The sequence below is a fragment of the Exserohilum turcica genome, assembly GCF_000359705.1.
Source record: "Exserohilum turcica Et28A unplaced genomic scaffold SETTUscaffold_13, whole genome shotgun sequence".
NCBI classification, from domain to species: Eukaryota; Fungi; Ascomycota; class Dothideomycetes; order Pleosporales; family Pleosporaceae; genus Exserohilum; species Exserohilum turcicum.
The window spans coordinates 791,059-814,872 of NW_007359948.1; the positions used below are offsets into that span (position 1 = coordinate 791,059).

The following is a 23,814-nucleotide window of genomic DNA, read 5'->3' on the forward strand; positions in this document are numbered from 1 at the left end:
ATGTAAATACCACCCTACCCGCGACCGTCGAAGACGCAGCGCCATGAAACCCATGCCGATACCAAACGCCTCGCTGATAATAAATAGCCGGAAAAAGAAGGGAGAATCGAACGTGGGCGACGGCGGGGAGAGCAGAATGCGTATGCCCTAGTACGCTACCGTCGACCCTATCCGGAGGGCGAGAGGAAGCGGTGACGCGCCGCCTCGGAGCGATCCAGTCGTGCCATGCAGGCAGCCTCGGAGGACAGACACGTCAGTGGCCAACCCACCTGCCTTCTCCTAGTGCTTCGCAGGAGTCTGTCCGCGCTTGGCAGCGCTGTGCTCGTCGTCGTCGTCCTCGCCGTCGTCGTCGTCACCCTCAAAGTCAGAGTCCATCTCTTGGTCCTCCTCGTCGAAGTCGCTCTCGCTGCCGCCAAAGTCGAGGCTCTCGGCGTCGCTGTCCTCCCAGCTCATGTCAAAGTCGCCGTTGTCCTTTTCCTTCTTCCACGCCGTCTCGTTGGTAGGCATGACAAAGCCAGCGGGGATATCCTGCTTGGACAGCTCCAGGTCCTTCTTGACCATGTCCTTGTACTCGTCTGGCTTGTTTCGCAGCATGACGCCTGCGTCGACGTTGGCAGGCGAAGAGACCTCGGCGTCGTCGAGGAGCGAGAGGATCGAGATGAGCACCGTCTCGACGCGCTGCACGGGCGACCAGCGCTCGGCGGCAGTCTCGCCCGACATTTCGTCATCGCCGGGCGGGTGGAGGATCGAGATGCACAGGCGGCCGTCGGGGTAGATGTTGGGGTGGTAGAGCGGCCGGATGAACTTGAAGTCTGACATGGCGTTAGCGCGTGCCCTGTCACGGGCTGGCTGTGACATACCTGGTGGGCTGTGCGGGTAGTTGCGAGGAAACGTCATCTTGGCCTTGAAGTAGCCGCCGTAATACATGGATTCCTCATTCATGACGATAAGCGCTACGCTCCACTCGAAAACATTGTCGTTGATCAGCTGTGACGTGGTTAGCCGGGTGCTCGTGTACGTCGATCGCCACTAGGGCCATGCATGCCTGTCGACGGCAATCAGCACCGCCAACTCACCTCGATGTTGGTCCACTTCTCCTTGCTGAGCTGCTTGAACTCATTCATGAGGATCCGCTGTGCCATTTCCGCCATGCTGACGGCTAGTTGTGAGGCTCTTGCTCGGGGGGTTGCAGGAGCAGTGTGTGTATGTACGGAAGCAGGCGAAGCGGTCGGTGGGAGACGGGTTCGCAGGCAGCGAGCAGCGGGGAGAGAGATAGAGAGAGAGCGTGGGATAAACGGAGGAGGGGGGGGGGAAGAGAGAGAGGGGGTGAGGGAGGGAGAGAAATGGCGAGGCGGAAGGGTGAGTCTTTGCACTTTAAGGGAGTGCCCCCGCTGAGGCGCTGCATGATCGCATGCACTGGCCGAAACAAGGATTAGCCAGGCCGGCCCTTCGGAACGAGCCTAATTCACCGCTTCCGACCCTGCAGGCCCGCCCCTCGCCCCTCCATACAACCTTCGCCTTGGGTGCTCAGCTCACTCCAACCTTCACCCTCACCTTATTTATCATCACCATCACGGGCACGCTGCAGCCCCACGTCACGCCGCGTCGTGCTCCTCGGCCGACCTGCTCTGTCGGCGCCATTGCCATTGCTTGCTTCCGATCTCGGAACGAATAGGAATGGAACGGAACGAACGCTTGTCGCCAGCCCGCGTGATGGGTGACGAGCGACGGCCTGCTAGCCTCGCCTATTGTCTCATGTACCTGTTGGGCCGCGTCTCGTTCGCCCTCAGAACCGTGGATCCAGTATCCTTAGTCGGCCCCCTCCCCCAGGCGGTTTGCTGCCCGCTGCCTGTCACGCCCACACGTGCCTCTACTTGTACGCCCAAGTATGCTCCTTATTGCCACACATCACGCAGTCTATTCGCGGCCTGAAACCAACAAGGAATGCAAGTCATGCCCGCCAGCCCTACGCCTCGCATGCGCTTCCTTTTGCTGTTTTGGGCCTACGCTGCATGGCTCACTTGCGCCACGCTGCCACAGCACCACATGCACGACTAAAACACGATTCAAAACAAATCTTCTTTACTTTTCTGGCCTTCGTGTATATGTATCTATCGTCCAACATCGTTGCTGTCCGACAACCCACTTGAATGCCAATACCCGACCATTACACCGGCGCTAGCGTCACGTCGTACACTAAATAGACAGAGTAACTCAAAGGAGAGAAAAATAAAATAAAGGCAAAAAAAAACCATGTACGTGTCATGTCGACAGACGAAGAGAAGGTTGAGAAAGAAAAAGCCACCCCGCGCAGCCATCAGATGAATCGCATCCTCTTTGCAACACCCAGGCACACGGAAACAAAGAGGCAGATGACGCCAATGATACCAAAGAACCAAGCCAGGCTGCCGTCTTGACCCGGTACCTTGACGTTCATACCAAACAGACCGCAGATCAAGTTGAGCGGAACGAGGATCGTGGCAATCACCGTCACCTTTTGGAGCGTAGCGTTGCTATTGTTACCCTGGATGACTTGGTCGACGGAGATCTGCGCCAGGTAGTTGGAGTGCGCTCGGCTGAGCATCTTCTCGAAATGCGCCAAGTTGGACATCATCGTCACCACGTGGTCCTGGATATCGCTGAGATACATGCCCACATCGCCGCGCGGAGCCACGCTGTACGACTCGTTGCACCGCTTGGCGAAGCCCTTGATGACATCAGCCTTGCCTCCCAGGAGACGCAGAAGCTGCATGACGCGCTTGCGGCAGTCGCCAATCGAGTGCAGGATGGCGCGCGAGTCTTCAATGCGCGCTGTAAACACCTGGTCCTCAATGGCATCCGCTTCGTCTTCGATCCCGCGGATCACGGGCGCGAAACTGTCCACAATATCGTCGATGAGGGCGTAGCAGATCCAGTCGGCGTTCAGGTTGATGTAGTCGCGGAGCCGGCTGATGCGCTTGCGCACGTTGAGCGTGTGCGGGCTCTCGCAGAATGTAAACGTCAGAATGCCCTCTTTGAATACCACGGCATAAAAGTTGACGGGCTCCAAGTATTGGTCAGACTCCTTGTCGGCTTGGTAGAAGGAGCGGAACGAGACAAAGTAGTATTGGTGGAACAACTCCACCTTTTCGCGCGGCTCCTGGATGCAGATATCTTCGCGGGTAAGGGGATGCACGCCAAACGCCTTGGAAACGGCAAAAACCTCCTCTTCCGTCGGGTTCACCATGTCGAGCCACCAGACACCGCCGTCCGATGGCGTGTCAAACAGATCGCGGAAGCGCTCGCCAGGCATAAGGAGGCCGCCGAGTTCGGCCGCGTGGATGGTGTCGTCCATCTCAGACGAGAAAAAGGTCCATCGGTTGACCTTGGCTTCGGGCGCCTGCTTGTCGGCGAAGACATGCGACAGGCCTTCTTCAGCCAGTTTTTCTTGGACCGCAGGGTCGGCGGCCTTGGAGTCGGCCGTGTCGCCATGGTGGTTGGGTGTGCCGGATTGGCTCGACTTGGGCCGCAGATCGGGAAACACCCTGGGCTTTGCCGAGATGCGCGAGAGTACGCTCGACTTGTGGCGGAGCGGCTGGACAATGGGGGTCTTTTCGTGGCATTCTGCGACGAATTCCTCCAGCTCTTCATAGTCGAACCTGGTCGTCTTGCCTGTATCCTCCTGGACCGGGAAGCAGACGTCCTCCTCGGCTGAGCTGTGTGTGGATGCTACGTCTGCGTTGTGCAACTCGTCGGGCCGCTCGTCGCTGATGTTTGGGCGACGCACTGTGCCGCGGGACATGGTTCTGTGCAATGCTAGGTCGACGTCCGAGTCGGCATGGCTCTGAAGTGTGTTGGCTCGGTCACGGCGCCGGGGCCCGGCGAATGCGTCGACCGAGTTGGGAGGGGACACCGAGCGCGAACTGGTCGACGAGGCCCTGCTCCTAGACAGGCGCTCGACGGCGGGGTCGCGAGGGCGTCGAAACGTGTCCCGTCGGGTCTGGGGGCTGTGGGCTAGCGACCCGCGGCGGACGTAGGCATCGGGGGACAGGAGCTGGTCGTCGTCTACAACGGCGCTTTCAAAGTCGCGACGGGTAATGTCAGCCTCCAGGGCTTGGTTGACTTGAAGGAGCACATTGGGGTGCTCTTGGCCGTGGGCGCTAGCAAACGTGGGCCGGCGCGAGCGGGCAGGCGAGGTGGGTTCGGCGCGTGGCAGCGATAATGGCTGGTAGCGGTGGTCGTCGAGGTCCGACACGGGGGTGCTGAACCTCGTTTGGGTCTCGGATCGTGGGGTGTCGGTCATGTTGGCGACTCAGGCGGCGACTCAGGCGGCGACGAGTGGGGCTCCGGGTCTGAGGCGGGTGTTTCCTTGATTACGCCAGGATGGTTGTGTATGCAGCAGCGCCGTGACGGGGCGCAGGAAGCACAGAAGCGGGTAGGTCGCTTGTGAGCGCCCACCTCTGAGGCGCGCTCAACTTGACGATGGCTTCGCGTAGGGTCGTCCCCTACACTAAGCCGCTGGAAACAGGGACCGGTAGCCAGGCTTCCAAACCCCTTCTCCGGGACTGGGAAGGCTTGGGCGAATGGGATCAGCAGTAGCGAGAGTGTTTTGTTTGGTAGCGAAGGACCAGTTATGGGGGCTTGCGATGGCCTCCGTATACCCAGGCTTTTGTGCCGAGCAAGGGGCGGATGAGGGAGAGCCGGTCGAGGTAGAGTCCCGCCAACTTGGTGGTTTGGACGAGTATCGACGCCGTAGCGCCCGAGGGTGTTGTTGTGAAAGGGGATGGGGCGAAAAACAAAGACGGCTGGATCAGTCCGTCGCAGCGGTGGATGGCGGTCCACGGGGCGGTGGGTGCAGGGTGCTGGGTGCTGGGCTGGGCAGCGTGTGGGAGCGCAGGCGCAGCTTCCAGGCGCAGAGGTGCAGATGCAGATGCAGACGCGGGCGACGCAGGCGGGAGAGTGTGCTGGGCAGCAGAACCGTGGGCGCGATGGGCGGGTGGTGGGTAGTGAAAATATTGGTAGACGGGCGGTGCGGGTCTTATGTAGTGTGTGGCTAGAGGGGCCAGGGCCGAGTCTTTTTTTTTGCTGCTGGATGGGAGGGGCCGCCACAGCACGCGCCACTGATTGGGCTGGAGCGACGACGAGCCACGGCCCTCCGCCTTTGCACCGCCCATGCATGGCCTTATAAAGGACGGCCAGGCCAGCGCGGCAGCCGTCGGATGCTGTGGCTGCGAGCGCGCGCGCGCGAGAGAGAGCAGGTGAAACGGTGCCTCGTGGGCGCGCAATTGCCGCCCCAACTCAGGCATGTTCCTGGCCACAGCCACCGAAGCGGAAACGTGCTGAAAAGGCGTGCCGGCCTTGGGTAGAGCGAACGGCTTGCAGGGGTGGCGCGGCCGCGGATACGCCCCTGTCGTGCCGGAGTCAGTCCGATGGGGCTCTCGAGAGCGAACATGCCACCTCTTCAAACACGGCTAGCCTTGCCTGCCTGGCCGTCCACCGCTCTCCAACCAGACACGATACATACACTCGGCTTCACAATTGGGAATCCGCAACGCAACCATTGCCCTCGCCCTTGGCAGTCGCCATGGCAGACCAACTCCTCGAACAAGCGCGCCATGTCTTTGAGGGACAGATTGTACGCGGCGCCCCCCACCCCCCCGAGCCCCAGGCCTAATAATACACGCACCCGTCAACGACTCGCAACGACTCGCAAATACTGACCATGGCGCGGCAGGATTTTGAGGGCCAGCGGCTGGCCGACCTGCTGAGCACAGTGCTGCTGGGTGCTGCTGGCGTATGCTCCCGCTCCCGCTCCCCGGCTGCAGCCCGTCCGCGCGACTGACTGGCAGCAGATCCTCGCCTTCATCGTCGGTTTCATGGCCCAGGACATCCGCCTCGCCCTCTACGTCGGCCTCGCCGGCACCGCCCTCACCTTCGTCGTCGTCGTGCCCCAGTGGCCCTTCTACAACAAGAACCCCGAGTCGTGGCTGCCGGCCTCCAACGCGGCCTCGCAATACAACATCGACGTGGACGGCGAGAAGGTGGGATAGGCAGCCTCGGGGCCCGTGTGTGTGTGTGTGTGTGTGGAGGGGTGGAATGGGAAATGTATCACAAGCGCCTAGAGACGTGTCCGCTCATCATAATGGGAATCTTATTATACCGTCTTGACCGCCCATGCTGCTACCTGCTGCTCTGATAGCGCCCGCCTGTGCAAAGGCCGTACTAACGCCAGACGTCGGAATGAAACAATAGCCCGACTGCGTCCTGGTGGAAGCCGCTCGTCCACAGCTGCCACGCCCGTCTATCGACCGTACTTCTGGAACTCCCAGTCGCGGTTGTCCAGCGGGCACACCTGGCGCGTCTTGAGCCATCGTGAGATGCAGTGGAAGTGGAAGGCGTGCTGCGGGGCGTTAGCAGCGGCGGCGGCACGCGCGGAGGCAAGGAACCTACGTTGCAGATGCCCCATGCGACGGTGCACTCTTCGCTGGTTGCCGAGGCTTGGTTGGCCTGGCATTCGATACACAGGTCCATGATGTGGTTGCGGCAGATGGCACAGTTGTCGACCACGATGTCCCAGGCCCACAGCGCGACTGCGTTCCACTGCGTCGGGTCAGCATATGCATTTCCTGTAACCTCTTGATGGCGCTGGTGTGTTGCCTGCCTTCTTGACTTCAAAGCGCTTCTTCTCGCCCTCTCCACTGGCGCCGGCCTTGGACGTCTTGGTCTTGGCCGGCGGCGCATCTGCCATGTCCACGTCGGCCATGATTCGGATTGTCGACGACGATGAGACTGGGCGCGGCTGGTGGGGGCGGGGAGCTGTCGAGGGGGAGCTCCGAGGGCGTGCGGGCGTGCGGGCGTGCGGGCGTGCGGCAGGCGGTGGTGGACGTGCTGGCGCCGTGGTGTGCGGGTGTGAGTGAGGCGAAACGGGAGCGTTGGGCAGCTCCAGGTGTTGTTTTTCCGGCGTGGCAAAGGGCTGCTACGTGCTCGCGGCCTGTTTGGAGGCTGGAGGCACAGGCACAGGCACAATGTGCAGGCGTCCCTTCGCCCAGCAGCCAGTGAGCGCATGCCAAGCCCAGGGGCCCATTCACGTCACCACTAGAGTCGGCCTCGCGGATTAAAGACAATGCAATGCACAGCGCCATCCCGAGCCATTTCAGACGCATAACCACGGTACTTACGGCACGTCTCACCTATATCAGTTTGGTCCTCGCAGCCCACTGCGTGCCTCGACAGCCAGCCATCCAGCCTTACACACTTGTCGCCGCCCGCCGCCGCAATCCGTCAGTGCGCCTTGGCGAGACCAGCCTTGTTTGGCCTTAGCCACCTCCGCGCTGGCACCGTCTGATGCGCCCAACACTCTTCGCAACACCCTCACTCCTCGCCCTACATCACCCGTCGGCGCGTGCCTATCTCTACCCCGCGAATCTGGACATGAACACTCTACCACTCAGCCTTTGCACACCTCGACCTTCACACACACAGACAACGACCCCGATCGCGCCATCGCGCACCATTCAGCCCACCTTCACATCTCGAACAAAGAGCGTCCGCCTACGACCCTCTAGATAACCCTCCCCGCAAGCACAATCTCCTCCCTCCACCTAACATGTCCACTACCCAGACTGCCGCCTCTCCACGGGCGCCCCGCGGCAAGCCGCAGAGCCCAGCCCAGGCGCCCCAGAACAACAACACCAACAACACCACCACCACTACCACCACCACCGGAAGACCGTCGCAACGGAAACCGCGCAACAACCGCGCGCACAATGGCTACGGCCAGCGTAATGGCCCGGCCGCGTCGCCCAGCAAAGCGCATGCGCTCCCCGCCCTCGCCGACAGCGTCACCTTCCCCAGCGAAGACGGCCACATGCCTTCGGCGCCGCGCAGCGCAAAGAAGCACTCGCAGCCCAGGCCTTCTGACCGCGTCTCGTCGTCCGAGTCTGAACCTGTCCCAATCAACCCGTCCGCAACTCCCGTCAAGATCCAGGCCGCATATGCGGGTCCCACCTTTCACGCGTCTCCTGCGCCTTCTGCTTTGCCTATACCCAAGTTTCTTTCTCGTTCTGTGCCCGCAAAGACCCGCGTCGGTCCCCCCACTCCTCCTCCCGAAGATAGTTCCGATTCTGGCTCTCTGAGCCCTTCTGCCTCTCCCTCGCGTGCGCCTGTGGCTGCGCCCCCGTGCCACCAGCAGTCTCCCCTGGATCTCCTGTTTAGAGCCGACGCCGCGGAAAGAGCCAGCAACCAGCATGGAGCCCCACCCCAGCATAATCCATTCATTTCATCCAACCCGGCGCGCTCCCACCACCTCAAGCATGACTCGTACCATTCGCTGAGCAGCATCTTTCCCATAGAGCTGGACGGCGAGAGCAAGCATGCGCACATGTCCCCTCCACCCGCCTCGCAGCGCTCCCTGACAGACCCCAACGGCGTCCCCCAGCTGAAAGATGCTCAGCAGCAGGGCGGTGGTAATGATGTCATGCAAGACCTCTTCAGCCGGCTTTCCATGTCTCAGAAGAAACCCACTGCTGCAACACCACCCATGCCGGGTGCCCAGGGCCCACTGGGGCCTCAGGCACACCAATCACCCTCGCCTTTCCATGATGGCCGGTCGCTTGTCCGGAGCGCATCTGGACCTACTACGCCGCAAGCGCAGCCCACAAACCAAGAGTCCACTGACTTTTACTATGGTAACCGCAATCTCTCCCCGCTCTTCAAAGCGGCCCAGGGCGACTCCACCAAGCGCAACTCTGGCCTCCGTACTGAAATCACGGCCGATTCTCCTATGCTCGTCCAAGACGCCTTTGCAGGTTTCGCGTCTGTACCTCAACCCCACAGGATGGAGCCAAACGCCTACCCCCAGGGAGGCAACAGAGGAACACCCAATGCCCATCGTCCACCACCCTCTGCACCACCCCATCAGCAAAGCCCTAACAATCAACGGCGAACGCCTGGGAGGCAGCCACCCCAGCGTCGCCCTGACACCTATCAAACCAGGAGCCAGAAAAACGCACCAGGGCCTAAATTTGACAAGGCAGCTACCAGCGGCTCTCCTGTCCCTGCGCCAAAACCTTCTACAACCATGATGTCTTTTGTCCCTGCGTCGGTTGCTGCAAAACAACGCAAGGTCTCGACACCCCCTACAACCGCAGCTGCCCCAGCTATGAAGACTTCTACCCCGGCCGACACTCTAGCTTTGGAGCAGGATCTCAAGCGCTTGCTTAATCTCAACACAGCCGGGGATGCCTCGAGCGTGAGGTAACCTACCTTTTGCACATCTATATTGCAAATTTTGCTCTCCAGATACTCTTTCCTTGTGCTGCTACTCTCTCTTACACAGTTTCTTTTGTCAATATGCGGGGTTTTTTTAGCGTTTCGACATTGTCATGTTGCATGACTGTACTTTCATTTATCGGAGTTTTCGGCGTTTTGAATGACTCGTCACTCTTGTTTGGTGGACGTAGTGTGGATTGCGGGGTATGTCCGGTCCCCTGTGCTCAGTCCGGCACAAGATCTTTTCTTTGTACGGTTCATGGATTGCTGCATGGGTGTGTGGGATCCCAAGAGCTGGACGATTGGCGTTTTTCAACATCACGTTTGATGCTTTGGTGCATTTGGCACCATGGAGTTGTCTCGACTGGCGATGTGACGTGAGCTTCTTCCGACAATGGTCTGCTGTCCACGTTCTGGATCCAGGCATGACTCGACTCTTTCAACACTACAACACCATAAACCTCTAGTAAAAAATCAAGAAAAACATAGGGCATGATGCTCGGCTCTGATGTCCCCATGGGGGCGCAGAGTTTTCATGTCCAACATTGGCTTCTGCTTATGATGTGAGGTGGTGATTAACCATGTGAGCTTCACTTGATATGTTTGCGAGACGTCAAGGACATGCAAGAACGGTACTGCAGCGGTTTTGGATATGCATAACCCGAATTCACCTTGCATGTTTTGAAACCAAGGCCGAAGACTCGTTTGCTCACTATCTCGCGTCCAATAAGCTCAGAGTAGTCCGAGTCACCGGTCCTAGTTAGCATTCACCGTCTATCGTCTACGGTCTCGAACTAGGGGCACGCTTAGCACTGATTGCTCTTCACCTCACCGTGAACCTTCAAAATAGCGCACGCTCGCTTCGACTTGACTTCACTGCTATACGCTGTCCGCTAGAGGATCTCCTAACCTGAATCTACTTACTACAATCATCACAGATCCAAAGCTAGAAATACCGTCAATCACTCACACGCAGTTGCTACGCCGACCATTGACTTGTAGTCGACCGCACTTCTTCCAATGAAGAGTCTTCGAAGCAAAGGTAAGCGATTGATTGTTTTTTATTTGGGCGTTTCAACCACTATGGTTTGGCTAGATCGGTTACAAGAACCTGTACTCACGCACAGATACCTAGCATCGCGCTTCTTCAAGGACAAGTCCAGTCCGGAGAAGAAGGCGGCTGTCAACGACAAGCTGGACGTGGAATACAATGCTGGTATCCAGGGAGCTATCACCAAGAAACGTAAGTCTCTTGTCCGTGTATCCATACGCACTCCACTGACGATTCCAGCTTCCCGCTTCTTTGGCCGCAAGTACGACAAGTACGACAAGCTGAACAAGCCACTGCCGGCTCTGCCGTTGAACTCGTCGTCGTCTACTATTCTTGCTCCAGTTGAAAACAAGACTGCTGCGCGTGAGCACAACGACGATTTTGACAATCTGTCGGATTATGACGATGACAACGACTTAGAGTCCCCTCAGTGCCCATCCACTGCAAAACGCACGCGTACAGGCGGTCTGGAGACAGCAAAGCTAAAGTCGTACTCCAGCCTCGCAACACTGAGAAGCAAGAGTAAGTCACTACGCCCTTGGGCGTCTTCGACCAGCTCAGTCTAATCTCACCTTAGGCTCCCGCATCTTCAGCGGCAAGATGACCACTTCCTCACACTCTCCCCCACCCCCGCCTCTGCCCCAGATCCCAGTTGACATTGCCTCAATCTACGCGCAGCGCCCGATCGCCACCGCGAGCTCCACGTATCGCAGCACACACAGTGCTCGGTCACTGTTCGCCAATCCCCACGACCGCAGCATCTCCATCTCGCGTCCGCAGCTCAGAGCACAGGTATCCAGTCCCCCCGTCCTCGAGCGTACCAGCACCATTCCATATGACAAGCGCCCCGGTCCAGCACCCGTCCGCCCTGTTCGTCCCGCTAGCCTAGACGACGAGACGGCGGCTTTCATGCGCGAAACCAATACTCGCATGGTTCTCCCGCGCCGCACCCGCGACACCAGCAGCACTGCCACGACGTCGACGCTCCGCAGCCACAGCAGCTCCATCGAGGCGCGCCTGGGCATCCCCTGCGGCCACGGTACGGTTGGTTGGTGGAGTGGGGTGGAATACGGTGTAGGTGTATGCTGTATGCTGTATGCTGTATGGAATGTGATGTGGAGAGGTAGGAAGATTATAAATAGATACTAGTGTGTGGATGTAGCTGGGTTATGAATGGTGTATTAGGCGTAGTGTAGGTAGACATTGCTACGCGTACGATATCGTGTGATATTGTATGATATTGTATACCATCGCTATGGAGCATCAAGGAAAGCAGCGAGCCAGTGCAGTGTTTTCCTTGCCAAATACACTCCTGGTAGGCCAAACCATCACAGCTGCCTAGATATATACGCACTCTATGATTCCCAGTTCGTCCTCTGGCCCTTCTACCAGATACAGCTCTACCCAGAAATACAAAGCCAGCGTCACAACATCGCACCTGACGTTTCGTGCCTTGGTCGCGGGGAACAAGGAGGATTTTTCTCTCTCAGGATCCAAGTAGCCGATTTGGAAAAAGACATTACGAATTCAAGTAGTATGCTGGAATTGTGGATGTGGATCAAGTCAAAACAGATGATTGATTGGTGGATACAGGGAACAGTTTGGCTAGGGGATTAGGCCTCGGTGAGGGAAATCGACTACAGGCTTGTGCCCAAATATGTGGAATGTCTGTGTTCCTCCGTTTTCGCAGCGTTGCTGTTGGATCGGCTGCTGGTACCCCCAGTGCGGAATCCTACATGTACAGGGTCATTGGTGCGAATGCTAGATGCACAGGCTCATCGGTGCGAACCTTACATGCACACTACATGCACACTCGTTCAGCACAGACAAGTCCCAGACCCAGACAGCACCAGACCAGACAGACCAGATCAGACCAGACAGACCCCAACCTAGATATTAGCCACAAAGTGAAAACCACCCCACCGATCACGAAACAGCATACCACCCTGCGCACCATCATTCCCACGACTAACCTGTCTCTCAAGCACCCAGTCCCCCTCATTACTATCCCTATACTGCTCGATAGGACCAAGACGACTCATCTCAGCATGTACATCTCCGCCGCGCGCACTCAGCGAAGGATACCGCACGTACTCGCTGAAGCGGCTGTATCCAATGCTGCCGCTGCTGTCGCGGACAGGCAGCCGCAGCGCGGGATCAGCGTGGAAGCGCGCGGCAAGCGGAGCCTCAATCGAGCAACTACGCGGAAAGTCTCTGCATACCAACAAAAATCTCTAGTTCTACTTGACTTAGCTCTCTTCTACACCTACATCCACTTGCACTCTATGTACGTCAGCATCGCAATACTCAACCCCAGAAGTTCAGTAGATACTGCAACCAGCCAGCTACACGGAATACTGCTGCTGCTAGTACTCATCCATTCTACATAGGTCTGGTTTGGGTTCGTATGGTTATTAGCAGGTGTAGAATAGTATTCAAACATAACAGTTGGATGGAGAATATTTCTAGTTGCTCAGAGAAAATAACGAGACGCCAGCATGGATAACAGAAAGCGAAAAAAAAAACCAACTAACTTGTAGGAAGAGCAATAAGGCATGGGATTAGCCGTGGTGATGGGACAGAGCAATGGCAAAAAGCGACAAGCCCCACAAGCCCACACAGGCGTGAATGAGTTGAGTTGCGGGAAGAAAAAAAAAAGGGAGGGGGGGGGTTTAGAAAAAAGAAAAGAAAAGTAAAGCTCATATTCGCCACAGCAGAGGGAAAAAAAAAGGTAAGTAAGTACCCCTGCATCTGCATGCCGCACTGTATTCTAACTCCGCCTCGTCAAATGCTGCAGCAGTAGGCGAAACATGAAAAAAGAAAAACAAAGCAACAAAGAAAAGCAACCAGAAGAAGAAGAAAAAAAAGCGGGAAACGAGAAACGAAACTACCTTGAAAAAAGAGAATGGCGAAAAAGAAGAAGAAGAAGAAGAAGAACCCCATCAGCGCAGATAAACCAAGACAAGCACCATACATACCCTGATTTCCCCTTTGCCCCTCTCCCCTTTGCCCTCAAATCCTGCAAGTTACTATATATTTCCAACATCCAGCTTGACACCCCCATCACCTCCTGTTCTATGCACCGCCCCCCCCCTTATCCTTTGTTTTGTCTCTCTCTCTCTCTCTTTTCTCTCCCTCTTTCTTGGGTGGATATAAAGTTCGGATAGCGAGCTTGGGTGGGGGGGGGGGGGGCGGTTTGGGTATACTTAGGGCTTAGATAGTAATATGCTATGCTACATAGGATTGGACAGTCATGGCCAAAGTAGCTGTATATACATATGTACGTAGTTATATTAAAGCGAACTTATTAATATTGTGCTAGATTGTATGTGTGTATGTATGTATGTATGTATGTATGTATGTATATATGTATGTATGTATGTATGTATGCATATACTTACGGATATATATATACTGCTTCCGTCGTCGTCGTCGTCGTCGTCGTCGTTAGTAGCATCAGCATCATCATCATCATCATCGTTGTTATTATTGCCATTGTCGCAGTCGTCGTGGTCTCATGCTCGACAAGAAAAGAAAAACATCACCATCTTTATTCTTCTGTCGAATAAGTAAAACAAGCATACTTTTACTTTTTTCTTCTTCTTCTTCTTCTAATATTGGAGTAAACAAGCCTCAGTGAATTGAGTGACGAGAATTAATGCATTCAAACATCAACACCACAGCGTAAGACATGAGAAAAAAACGTCCAGTGAATTAATCTTTTATGGAATATATCATTTCATCTATCCGAATATTATCCACACTTTGATCCCAAAGATGCAGACAAAAGCGATCAATAGAGGGAGAGAGGGAGAGCAAACAATCAAACATCAGGGAATCCCATAAGCTGTTTGCGCCGTCATGTCCAGATTTTGCGCAAAAAGTTGACAAAAACCTTCACGCCCTGATATCGTTGCGCTATGACCATAATGTGAAATGAAATGAGAAAAAAAAATCAGTAAAACCTATAATGAGGATGAGAGGGCGCGTGAGATTTGAGATGATGATATAAGCTCCTTGTTGTCAAAAAGGGTCGAAATACTATTCCGCCAGCAGATAAAAAAAGTCTTGAGGACATTACTGAATGGCACATGGTCGAATCCAAACGTCCAGTATCGACATACTGCGAGTAGCGGCTATGAATAAATGTTTGGCAACGAGGCGTATGTACCATTTTATGCAACGGCATGCAAGAAGCAAGTAGACCAAGTACGTCCGAGTGCCCATACTTGGCCACGAGTAACCCCAGTCCTCTTCTGATAGGTTCCATTATAGGCCATGGACCGCGAGGGAAGGATGTGACGTGATTGCGTCTTGGATAGGGAGAAAATGAACATGAAAAGGGTATCGATCAAGTCCAGAACGCTGGTGAAAATGCACACTACTCCTCTCGGGGTGTCACTTGGCCTGTCTTTTTGATTGCGGGTTGGATTGGCACGTGGCTTAGTGGCCTCCATTCTTGCGGAAGTTGAGCAGCTGCGACAGGCTTGCCAAGCTGCATCCGCTCTTGAGGAAGTCATGGCTGATGAGCTCCGATGCGCTGGCTCGCGACTTGACATCGACGCAGAGACAAACGGAAAGGAAGGCCTTGAGCTCCTTGGAAAGCTTGTCTGGCTTCTTCAGACGAGGGGTACCGTTGGTGGCGATGAGGTACAGGGCCTTGAGCGGTTCTTCGTTCAGGTATGGCGGCTCCGACTCGATCATTTCAATGGCCATGATGCCCAGGGACCAGATATCGACCTTGTTACCATACTCTTTTTGCTTGACAACCTCGGGTGCCATCCAGTAGGGAGTGCCGACCATGGTTGCACGCTTGCTGCGCTGCTCGGTGAGCTTGGCGCTGAATCCGAAATCGGCTATGGACGGTTAGCGAGTCGAGGATGGATAGCAGGGAGATACGTACTGATCTTGACATTACCACGGCCGTCGAGCAAGACGTTGTCACTCTTGATGTCTCGGTGGATAATGTTCAGGTTGTGCAGATACTCCAGGCCCTTGCAAGTCTATGTAGAGTTAGTAGGTGTCGTTTGGACAATTACGAAGAAACTGACCTCGAAGCAGATGGTGGCAATCTGGTCCTCGCTAATCGAAGGGTTGTTGTCGATGATATCCGTCAGAGCACCTCCCTCCATAAACTCCATGACGACCCAAAGTTCAGACTGCTCTTCTTGCAGGAATGCGTCGAGGAAGTTGACAATGTTGGGGTGCTTGCTGTCCTTCATGACAATAATCTCGTTGACAATGAGCTCTTTGCGGGGCTGGTTGCGGAGGTCCATCTGCTTGATGGCAACTTGAGCACGGGGTCCGTTTTCTTGCATGACCCTCCTGGCCATGGGCGAAGTAGCACCCTCGCGAATACGAGCAACATAGACGGAACCACTGGCACCTTGACCAATCTTCTTTTGCTTGTTGTACGAGTCCAGAGGCCTTTCTTTGGAAACGACTTCGCGGAGCTTGGCCATGACCTCGCTCTCCGACATGCTCGACATGCGCACATCTTTTCGTGGGGGTTCGTCCTTGGGCTTGGCTGTAAGGGCCTGCTCGGCCTTTTTGACAGCATCGCTGACGGGAGCACCGGCAGGCTTAGCAACATTGAGCGGCTTGGGGGCAGCGGATGAGCCTTGGTACTGCTGCTGCTGCTGCTGTGGCTGGCCGTTGTTGGCGCGGGGCACCTGTCCGCTTGAGCCCTTGTAGTTGCTGTTTGGCTGGACCGGAGGCCGTTGAGAGGTGGGTATCTTGGAAGGAGAGGTGCCGTAGCTGCTGTTTTGTTGCGAAGGAGCTGGAGGAGCCGGGCGCTGAGCAGCCATCTGGCGCAGCGAGCCCGGAGGCTGCTGTCCTTGCTGCTGGTTTCTCGTTGCAGTTGGCGTCGACGGAGCCGGGCGACTGGGGTTGTACCGCTGACCCGAAGGGCTTGGGTCGCGCGAGTCGTAGCCGCCTCCACCCACTTCTTGCTGGGCCAATGGGACCTTTTTCTGGGGTAGCGAGGCATTGTACGCAGCCAGCTCCTCACGCTCGCGTTCGCGCTCGTAATCCTGCTGTCTTTGGCGCTCGCGCTCGCGCTGCATCCTGGCCTGTTCGTCTTGCCGCTTCCTCTCTTGCTCATAGCGCTCTTGCTGTGACGAAGCAGAGTTTTGTTGGCTGCTGTAGCCTTGCTGCGAGGGTGTGTCCTGGCGGCCGGAGCTGTAGCTTTCCTTGCGCGGGTAGTGGCCCGAAGGAGCAGAGCGTGGAGGGGCGACCGAATTGGCGCTGCCTGCATAGCCAAGCTGCTTGTCCATTCCGGCATTTGCTGGCGGGGGTGTAGAGTATTGGGGCTCGTCGGATCGCTTGACCAGCTTTTCCGTGTAAAACTCCAAAACCTCGAGGACGGCCTTGGGGTTCTTTGCGTAGTCATCCTTGGTAAGTGCAGAGGCTGTGAGCAGCTTCTCCCACTCGACGGGCAGGCCGACAAAGGCACCGCTGTTGGGATCAAAGCCTACGTGGACCCTGTGGGTAAAGTTTGTGGGATTGCTGACGCCGCCCATGCTGGGACAGCGCTGGTAGATGCTGTCGATCCACGAGTAGACGTCGTCGTCTGTCTCGACCTTGCAGGTAATGATTTTGGTGGGGCCGTCGCGGGGTGGCGACGAGCCTTTGCTAGGGTTGAGGGCGCGAGTAATTTCAAAAGACAGGGGCTGCGTGTCTGAGCGCTCGACACCCAAAATGTCTCGCAATTGGATCGTGTTGGAGACCTTGGAAGCATTGGGGCTCTTGAAAAAGTTGAGCTCGAATTCGCGTAGCACTAGCCAGCGATCTGCCCAGACAAAGGATTTGAACAGGCCCTCGTCTTTGACCTTGACCATGCCTTCCTTGACGGTCGAGGTGGAGGAGCCGCTCTTTTCTGTCTGGGTGCGTACGAGCGACATTTGCGAGCCGTTGCTCATGCCGGGCGACTGCATGCTGAGGCCGGCCATGTTGCCGGGCAGTGTGTTGCTGGTGTTGGGGGTGAGGGCGAGGCGTGGGCGGTCCGTGGGCGGTCGCGGTGCGGGACCAGGATTCATAAACTGTTCGCGCGAATACATGCTACGGTGGCGCGATTAGTCAATGTGTGCGTGCAAGGCGGTGGGTGGCCATGGGCGGTGGCGGGCGTGGGACGGGCCGGTGGTGAGGTGCAGTGATGGTGGCTGTGAAGAAGCAATGACGAGGCTGTATGGCTGGGGGGGGGGAAGGAGAGGTGGAGAGGTGGAGAGGTGGAGAGGCGGAGAGGTAGAGAGGCGGAGAGGTAGAGAGGCGGAGAGGCGGAGAGGCGGCGAGGGGAGGAGAAGAGAGGAGAAGAGAGAAGAGAGAAGAGAGGAGAGGGAAGGAGAGAAGGAGAGAAGGAGAGAAGGAGAGAAGGAGAGAAGAAGAGGAGCAGAGGCGAACAGACTTACATGGGCAACCTTTTGATTCAAACAATAGCTGCGCGGGAGCGGTGCAAGCGGGCTTAGTGGCGTGTGAAGCGCGTCGCACCCTCAAAATGCGGCGCGGGTGCTGGGGGAATGCGGTGAATGGCGGGGTGAAGGGGGACTGGAGCGAGGAATAAGCAAGCAGCAGGAGCAGCGCCCGGCGAGCGAGCGGGTAGGCTGGCGATGCAAAGGGTCGTCGTGGACAAGACGCCGGACGGAGCAATAGTGCCACGGGGGGGGGGGGTGGGAGGGGGTGGGTGGATGGGTTGAGAGGCGGCAGCGGAGCAAGGGCTCAAAAGACACGGGCCAGCGCTGCCGAAGGTTCTGTGGCAATGCGTGGCACACCGGGGCGGGATCAAGCAAAATGCCACATGGGAAGACGGGACAATGGGAGGAGAGGGAGGAGAGGCAGAGGGAGAGGGTTGGGCCGCCAGACAAGACGGGCACCAGCACCGGCACCACGGGCACCAGCACAGGCGCAGGCACAGGCACCAGCACCGGCACGAGCGTGTGTGTGCGCGCGTGAGAAGGAGAGAGAGAGAGACGGAAGGGAGAGCGGGGGGTGGAGCGCGGTCGTGTCTGGGCCGGGACAGGTACAGGCGCAGTGCAGTGGGCGTGGATGTGGATGTGGATGTGGATGTGGATGTGGGTATGGATGTGGGTATGGGAATGGGTATGGGTATGGGTATGGGTATGGGTATGGGTAGGACACGCTGTGTGTGTGCGCGTGTGGGCTGGGTCGAGAGGCCTCACGTGCAGGCGCTGCGGCTGCAAAGAGCGCCTGGCGCGCGCCCTGATTGGCCGCGCGAGGGCCGCCAGTGCAATGGCGTTTCATGGGCGCGACAACGGCTCTGGCAACTGGCACACACACAGCCGTCGACGACATATGGCGCTGAGCGTTTCAGCCGCCCTGCCTGCCCGACCATGGCTGCCTCTGAAACACGTCTCCCATGCACCACCGAAAACCTGACAAGCCCGCTACACCATCGACACGCTGCCCATGTGCATGTACTGTACATGTCCCCCGAGTCAATGGCGCCTGCTGCTGCTGCTGCTGCTGCTACTACCACACGACGCCACGACTGACAGCCCATGACAGCCGCGGCCAGCCAGCCAGCCAGCCAGCCAGCCAGCCAGCATGTACTGCACACTGCATCATACGTACACGGCTACTTACTGACTACATCCATAGTCTACCCAGATGGACGGCGCTGCTGGGCCCACGTGTTTCACGTCAAGCGGCACTCGACACACCTACTTCTGCCGAGCGCTCGTTTCAACTCTCGCCACCACCACCACCATCACCACCACTACTGCCACTGCCACTGCCACTGCCACTGCCACTGCCACTGCCACTGCCACCAAGACGACGGCGGCCATGTATGCACGTCATAGCCTGGCCCTCCATCCCGATGCGTCGACTGCAGCTGCTTCGGAGATTACTGCTTCTGCCCTACGCCGCCTACCCATGGCCTGACACGCCAACATTGGGCGCATGCAAACAATGCCCTGGCCGCCTGCCAATGGTTCCTCCGCCCTGGCCGCCCTCGCTGCCCGCCTGATTCGTCATTTCAAATCAGGCCCGATACCCACGCACAGAGCGCCCACTTGTGCTTGAGCCCCGACGTGTGTGTGTATGATTACTGCCATACCACAAGACATGCACCCAGCCAGTGGTCCAATAATGGCACCGCTAAGTGTAGCGAGAACAGGGGGCTGACGCAACCACAGCGCCGCGCGCGTTTGCCTGTGTCTAGTCCATGTACACTACTGTCTGGCTCGCTCTTTCCCCGTCTTGCCATGTCCCCATGGCCCTTTCCTCTTTCGCCACCCATGCCCATCTTATGTAATCCACCACCCGCCCATGCCAAGAACCCGTCGTCGCCGGCCCCACGTGACTGCCCCCGCCGCATCTGGCAATACGTGATGGCATGGATGGATTACTGTCATTGCAATGCTCATGCATTCCCAACCCCCCAACCCCCCCCCCTCTCCGGCCATTATGCAGGCCATGGGAAAAGGGTAATCCCAAGTCCAATATACTAACATGCCCTGCCTGCCCAATCAGCTGCCCAAACGCCCCGAGGGCAAGTGGGGACCGCTGCTCCTAGAAGCCCATTCATCCCCAATGCCCTATGCCCTCCCTCCCCCCTGTGTCGTCAGCATTCTTCTTCTCCCAATCCTCAATACACATTGCATCGCCTGCTGTCGTGGTTTTTTTTATGTTCTTTTCTTTTTCTGCAACAACAAACTTGTACGCCAGCCACCGCGCCTTTCCGCTCCCAGCCCACCCGGCAAGTGCGTGCATCCAAGGGGCCCCGCTCCTTTTCGACCAGGGTTACACCGACAGCCGAGTCCGCGCGCCCGCAGTCAACCATTCATTGTTTTGGCCATTGGAAAACACGACGACGCAATCGTCACCCACCACCCTCCAATCCCCACGACGCCCTATTCCTAGCTGCCGAGCATCTGTTACCCCAACCCGTGCCCTGATGCTCCCAAACCATGGCGCCGCTTGAACAGCAATGGGTCAACGTCCAGCAGAAGACCTTCACCAAATGGTGCCACCGCCCCCCCCCCTCCAGCCCCCCCCTCTCTGCCCACTACTGACCACACCAATGCAGGCTGAACAGCAAGCTAAAGATTCGGAGCGTTGAGATCCGTGATCTCATTACCGACCTCTCTGACGGTGTACGTCAACGCTTCCCCGCCTCTGCCACCCCCCGCCTCCGATCGCTAACCCTGCCCAGATCATACTGATCCACCTGCTCGAGATCCTCAGCAACGAGTCCCTCGGCCGCTATGCCTCGCGCCCCAAGCTGCGTGTACAAAAGTTTGAAAACGTCAACAAGTCGCTCGACTTCATCCGCAGCCGACGAATCCAACTGACAAACACGGGTGCCGAAGATGTCGTCGACGGCAACAGCAAGATCATCCTGGGCCTGATCTGGACCCTGATTCTGCGCTTCACCATCAGCGACATCAACGAGGAGGGTCTGAGTGCCAAGGAGGGTCTGTTGCTGTGGTGCCAAAGGAAGACGGCCTGCTACGACGAGGTCGAAGTACGCGACTTTTCGACAAGCTGGAACGATGGTTTGGCCTTGTAAGTGCACACGATGCTCGCCACCACCCCCAGGCAGCTAACACAGACAGTTGCGCTCTGCTCGACATTCACCGCCCCGACCTCATCGATTACGACAGCCTCGACAAGAACGACCACCGCGGAAACATGCAGCTCGCCTTCGACATTGCCTCCAAAGAGATTGGCATCCCGGACCTGCTCGATGTCGAGGATGTGTGCGATGTCCCCAAGCCTGATGAGCGATCCCTCATGACATACATTGCCTACTGGTTCCATGCCTTCTCCCAGATGGAACGAGTCGAAAACGCCGGCCGAAGAGTGGAAAAGTTTGTGGCAAACATGCAGGGAGCTTGGCAGATGCAAAACGACTTTGAGAGGCGCATGCGCGAGCTGCTCAACCAGATTGCCAGGCAGCAGTCACACTGGGAAGAGGCCAAATTCGACGGAACATATGCCGACGCAAGAGCCCAATCAGCAGAGTTTACGGCATGGAAGCGCAAGGCCAAGCGGACAATGGTTGCTGAAAAGTCGGATCTAGTAGGTCTTTTGGGTAACATCAGGACAAAACTCGCCACATACCGATTGCGCCCATACGATCCCCCGGCCGAACTCAGTCTCGACGCCCTCGACAACGCATGGACAGGCTTGATGAAGGCCGAACGACAACGCTCGCAGGTCATCAACGAGACCATTCGAGACATCAAGAATGCTCTGCGCAAGTCGTTTGCCGACAAAGCAAACGACTTTGCTCTCGCCCTCAACACCCTGTCGACGTCGATATCAGCGCTCGAGGGCGATGTTGAGGACCAACTAGAGCATACAAAAGAAATCAGCAAGTCGCTCACACCACTGGACGAATACCTGAACCTCATCGCATCAATTGACGAGCAATGTGCCGAGGCCAATATCGAAGAAAACGATTTCACAACATACACGTACGATGAGCTCGAGTACGAGCTGAGTCTAGTCCGCAACTCCGTCTCCAAGAAACTGGCTTTCCTCGAAAACCAAATGGTTGCCCGAAACATGACCAACCTGACGCCCATACAGTTGGAAGAGTTTGAATCCGTCTTCCGCCATTTCGATCGCGACGTTTCAAATTCGCTGGCAGAGTTGGAGTTTTCGGCAGCATTGGCCAGTTTAGGACTGGTCTACGACGAAGAAGAAATGCATCAAAGATTCCGCGAGACGAGCGGCGGCAGGGATTATGTCACATTTGAGCAGTTTATTCGCTTCATGGTTGACGAGACGGAAGACCAAAACACGGCCGAGCAGGTGTTTGAATCGTTCAAGGAAGTGGCCGACGGCAAGGTAAGCCAAGTCCCTCACCCAGACATAGCAGACGAATGCTAACTTTATCTCAGCCATACGTCACAGAGCTGAGAAAGAAAGAAAGAAAGTGAAAATCCATAACGGCATAAGATAAAAGCGTGGTCCATGATGTATATAGAGAGGTGGTGTGCACACACGCCTAAAACTCCACGCCCCCCCCCCCACACACACTTAGCATTGGCCCTTTGGAAAAAACCCCCCCCTTTAGTAGTTACCTTATTTCCCCCAACCACCCACCCACCCACCGTCGCGCCGTATTACACGTGAGTGAATATCCTAAAACGAGACCAAAACGTGAATTGGGCTAATATGCAAAAAAAAACAAGAAAAAAAAAAGACTCAAGTCTTCATCAAAGTAAGCGTCTTGGACATGTCCAATTCAAGCTTATTATTCAATCTTTTGGACAATCCAAGGGCTACACAAAGGCCGGAGTAAGGATTCGTCTGGTTTCAAGAAAAGACGCATTCTAATCGCCATTGGCATGGTCGACATCATGTCCGTTGGTGTAGTTGGCGCCCATGTAGCGCTGCATGTATGTAATGTAGTCGAACTTGGGGAGGTCGCGGTCTTCTTCCATGTCTGGGCCCTTGTGTTCGGGCATCATGGAAAGGAGGTCGTCAATCACCTCATCAGGGACGAGAGAATGCCGGAGGTCTTTTTCTTTTTCGGGGCGGGGCGGAAATACCATGGTAGATAGAATGACTCTTTGTTTTTTTTTCTTCTTCTTCTTGTATTCAAACAAATTTAATTAATTCAAAGTAAGCAGAGTGTCTTTTTTTGCTTTGTTTTTCCTCTTCTTTGTAATTTTTCTTCTTCTTCTTCTTCTTCTTCTTCTTCTTCTTCTTGTTATATGTAATTCCTCCCTATAAGAACAAGAAAACAACATCTCTGTAAGTATAAATAAAACCATATATCTATCTATCTATCTATCTATCTATCTATCTATCTATCTATCTATCTATATATATATATATTCAATTAACACTAATTTTTCTTTTTCTGTTAGTTAGCTAGTTAGTTACAAACCAAAGTGCCAAGTATGTGCAAAGTAAAGTAAAGTAAAGTAAAGTAAAGTAATGCGAGGTTTGTCGAAATTAAAGAGAGAGAGAGAGAGATACATATGTATATACATACACACACATACAGACAGACAGACAGACAGACACTTTCTAGCTATATATAGATTTGTTTGTTTGTTTGTACATCTGTGCATATATCTATCTATCTATCTATTTATCCATCTACTCATTTATTCATTTATTCAACCCTTCGCCTCTTGGAAAACAAAAAGAAAAAGAAAATAAACATTTGAGAAAGAGAGCGAGAGAAACAAGAATTCCAATAAGGGGGAGGGGGGAAATCAACATGAAACGTTTAAAAAAAAGAAGCTTATTACATAAGGATAAATACAACTCGTCAAAAGAAAAAAAAAGAACAAAAAAAATCGAGCTCGATTTACGGTGGTTTTGCATTTGAAAGCTATATACATACATACATACATACATACATACATACATGTACTTATAGTTATATATATATCGCTTCTTCCTACATACCTTTCCCCTTTCCCTTCGCCTTTGCCTTTGCCTTTGCCTTTTTACATCTCTACATCTACATACCTTGGCCTATCCTATCCTATCCTATCCTATTCTGTCTGTCATACGATATGTATGTATTA

The 23,814-nt window shown here is 55.5% G+C and overlaps 9 protein-coding genes across 9 annotated transcripts; 5 read left to right on the plus strand and 4 right to left on the minus strand.

The window, feature by feature from the left end:
• Nucleotides 1-279: 279 nt before the first annotated feature.
• Nucleotides 280-1,151, minus strand: SETTUDRAFT_105136 (uncharacterized protein; the record flags this gene model as incomplete). Its single annotated transcript, XM_008024909.1, has 3 exons — nt 280-812; nt 861-987; nt 1,077-1,151. 3 exons carry the CDS (start codon nt 1,149-1,151, stop codon nt 280-282), a joined length of 735 nt encoding a protein of 244 aa, XP_008023100.1.
• A 1,166-nt stretch (nt 1,152-2,317) lies between these two features.
• On the minus strand, nt 2,318-4,282 carry SETTUDRAFT_105744 (uncharacterized protein; the record flags this gene model as incomplete). Its single annotated transcript, XM_008024910.1, has 1 exon — nt 2,318-4,282. The coding sequence occupies one exon, from the start codon at nt 4,280-4,282 to the stop codon at nt 2,318-2,320; it is 1,965 nt and encodes a 654-aa protein (XP_008023101.1).
• Nucleotides 4,283-5,563: 1,281 nt separating this feature from the next.
• On the plus strand, nt 5,564-6,029 carry SETTUDRAFT_159688 (uncharacterized protein; the record flags this gene model as incomplete). Its single annotated transcript, XM_008024911.1, has 3 exons — nt 5,564-5,614; nt 5,714-5,773; nt 5,832-6,029. 3 exons carry the CDS (start codon nt 5,564-5,566, stop codon nt 6,027-6,029), a joined length of 309 nt encoding a protein of 102 aa, XP_008023102.1.
• A 251-nt stretch (nt 6,030-6,280) lies between these two features.
• SETTUDRAFT_159689 (uncharacterized protein) lies at nt 6,281-6,742 on the minus strand (the record flags this gene model as incomplete). The annotated part of the gene is made up of 3 exons (XM_008024912.1): nt 6,281-6,379; nt 6,430-6,579; nt 6,641-6,742. 3 exons carry the CDS (start codon nt 6,740-6,742, stop codon nt 6,281-6,283), a joined length of 351 nt encoding a protein of 116 aa, XP_008023103.1.
• Nucleotides 6,743-7,585: 843 nt separating this feature from the next.
• Nucleotides 7,586-9,693, plus strand: SETTUDRAFT_147665 (uncharacterized protein; the record flags this gene model as incomplete). The annotated part of the gene is made up of 1 exon (XM_008024913.1): nt 7,586-9,693. One exon carries the CDS (start codon nt 7,586-7,588, stop codon nt 9,236-9,238), a length of 1,653 nt encoding a protein of 550 aa, XP_008023104.1. The 3' UTR covers nt 9,239-9,693.
• Nucleotides 9,694-10,269: 576 nt separating this feature from the next.
• On the plus strand, nt 10,270-11,473 carry SETTUDRAFT_37804 (uncharacterized protein; the record flags this gene model as incomplete). The annotated part of the gene is made up of 5 exons (XM_008024725.1): nt 10,270-10,291; nt 10,346-10,492; nt 10,541-10,822; nt 10,878-11,423; nt 11,463-11,473. The coding sequence occupies 5 exons, from the start codon at nt 10,270-10,272 to the stop codon at nt 11,471-11,473; spliced, it is 1,008 nt and encodes a 335-aa protein (XP_008022916.1).
• A 491-nt stretch (nt 11,474-11,964) lies between these two features.
• Nucleotides 11,965-12,690, plus strand: SETTUDRAFT_37805 (uncharacterized protein; the record flags this gene model as incomplete). The annotated part of the gene is made up of 1 exon (XM_008024726.1): nt 11,965-12,690. The coding sequence occupies one exon, from the start codon at nt 11,965-11,967 to the stop codon at nt 12,688-12,690; it is 726 nt and encodes a 241-aa protein (XP_008022917.1).
• A 2,053-nt stretch (nt 12,691-14,743) lies between these two features.
• On the minus strand, nt 14,744-17,358 carry SETTUDRAFT_105898 (uncharacterized protein; the record flags this gene model as incomplete). The annotated part of the gene is made up of 3 exons (XM_008024914.1): nt 14,744-15,156; nt 15,204-15,303; nt 15,352-17,358. The coding sequence occupies 3 exons, from the start codon at nt 17,356-17,358 to the stop codon at nt 14,744-14,746; spliced, it is 2,520 nt and encodes an 839-aa protein (XP_008023105.1).
• A 2,868-nt stretch (nt 17,359-20,226) lies between these two features.
• On the plus strand, nt 20,227-22,206 carry SETTUDRAFT_37808 (uncharacterized protein; the record flags this gene model as incomplete). The annotated part of the gene is made up of 5 exons (XM_008024727.1): nt 20,227-20,282; nt 20,346-20,412; nt 20,472-20,824; nt 20,875-22,114; nt 22,168-22,206. The coding sequence occupies 5 exons, from the start codon at nt 20,227-20,229 to the stop codon at nt 22,204-22,206; spliced, it is 1,755 nt and encodes a 584-aa protein (XP_008022918.1).
• Nucleotides 22,207-23,814: the final 1,608 nt, after the last annotated feature.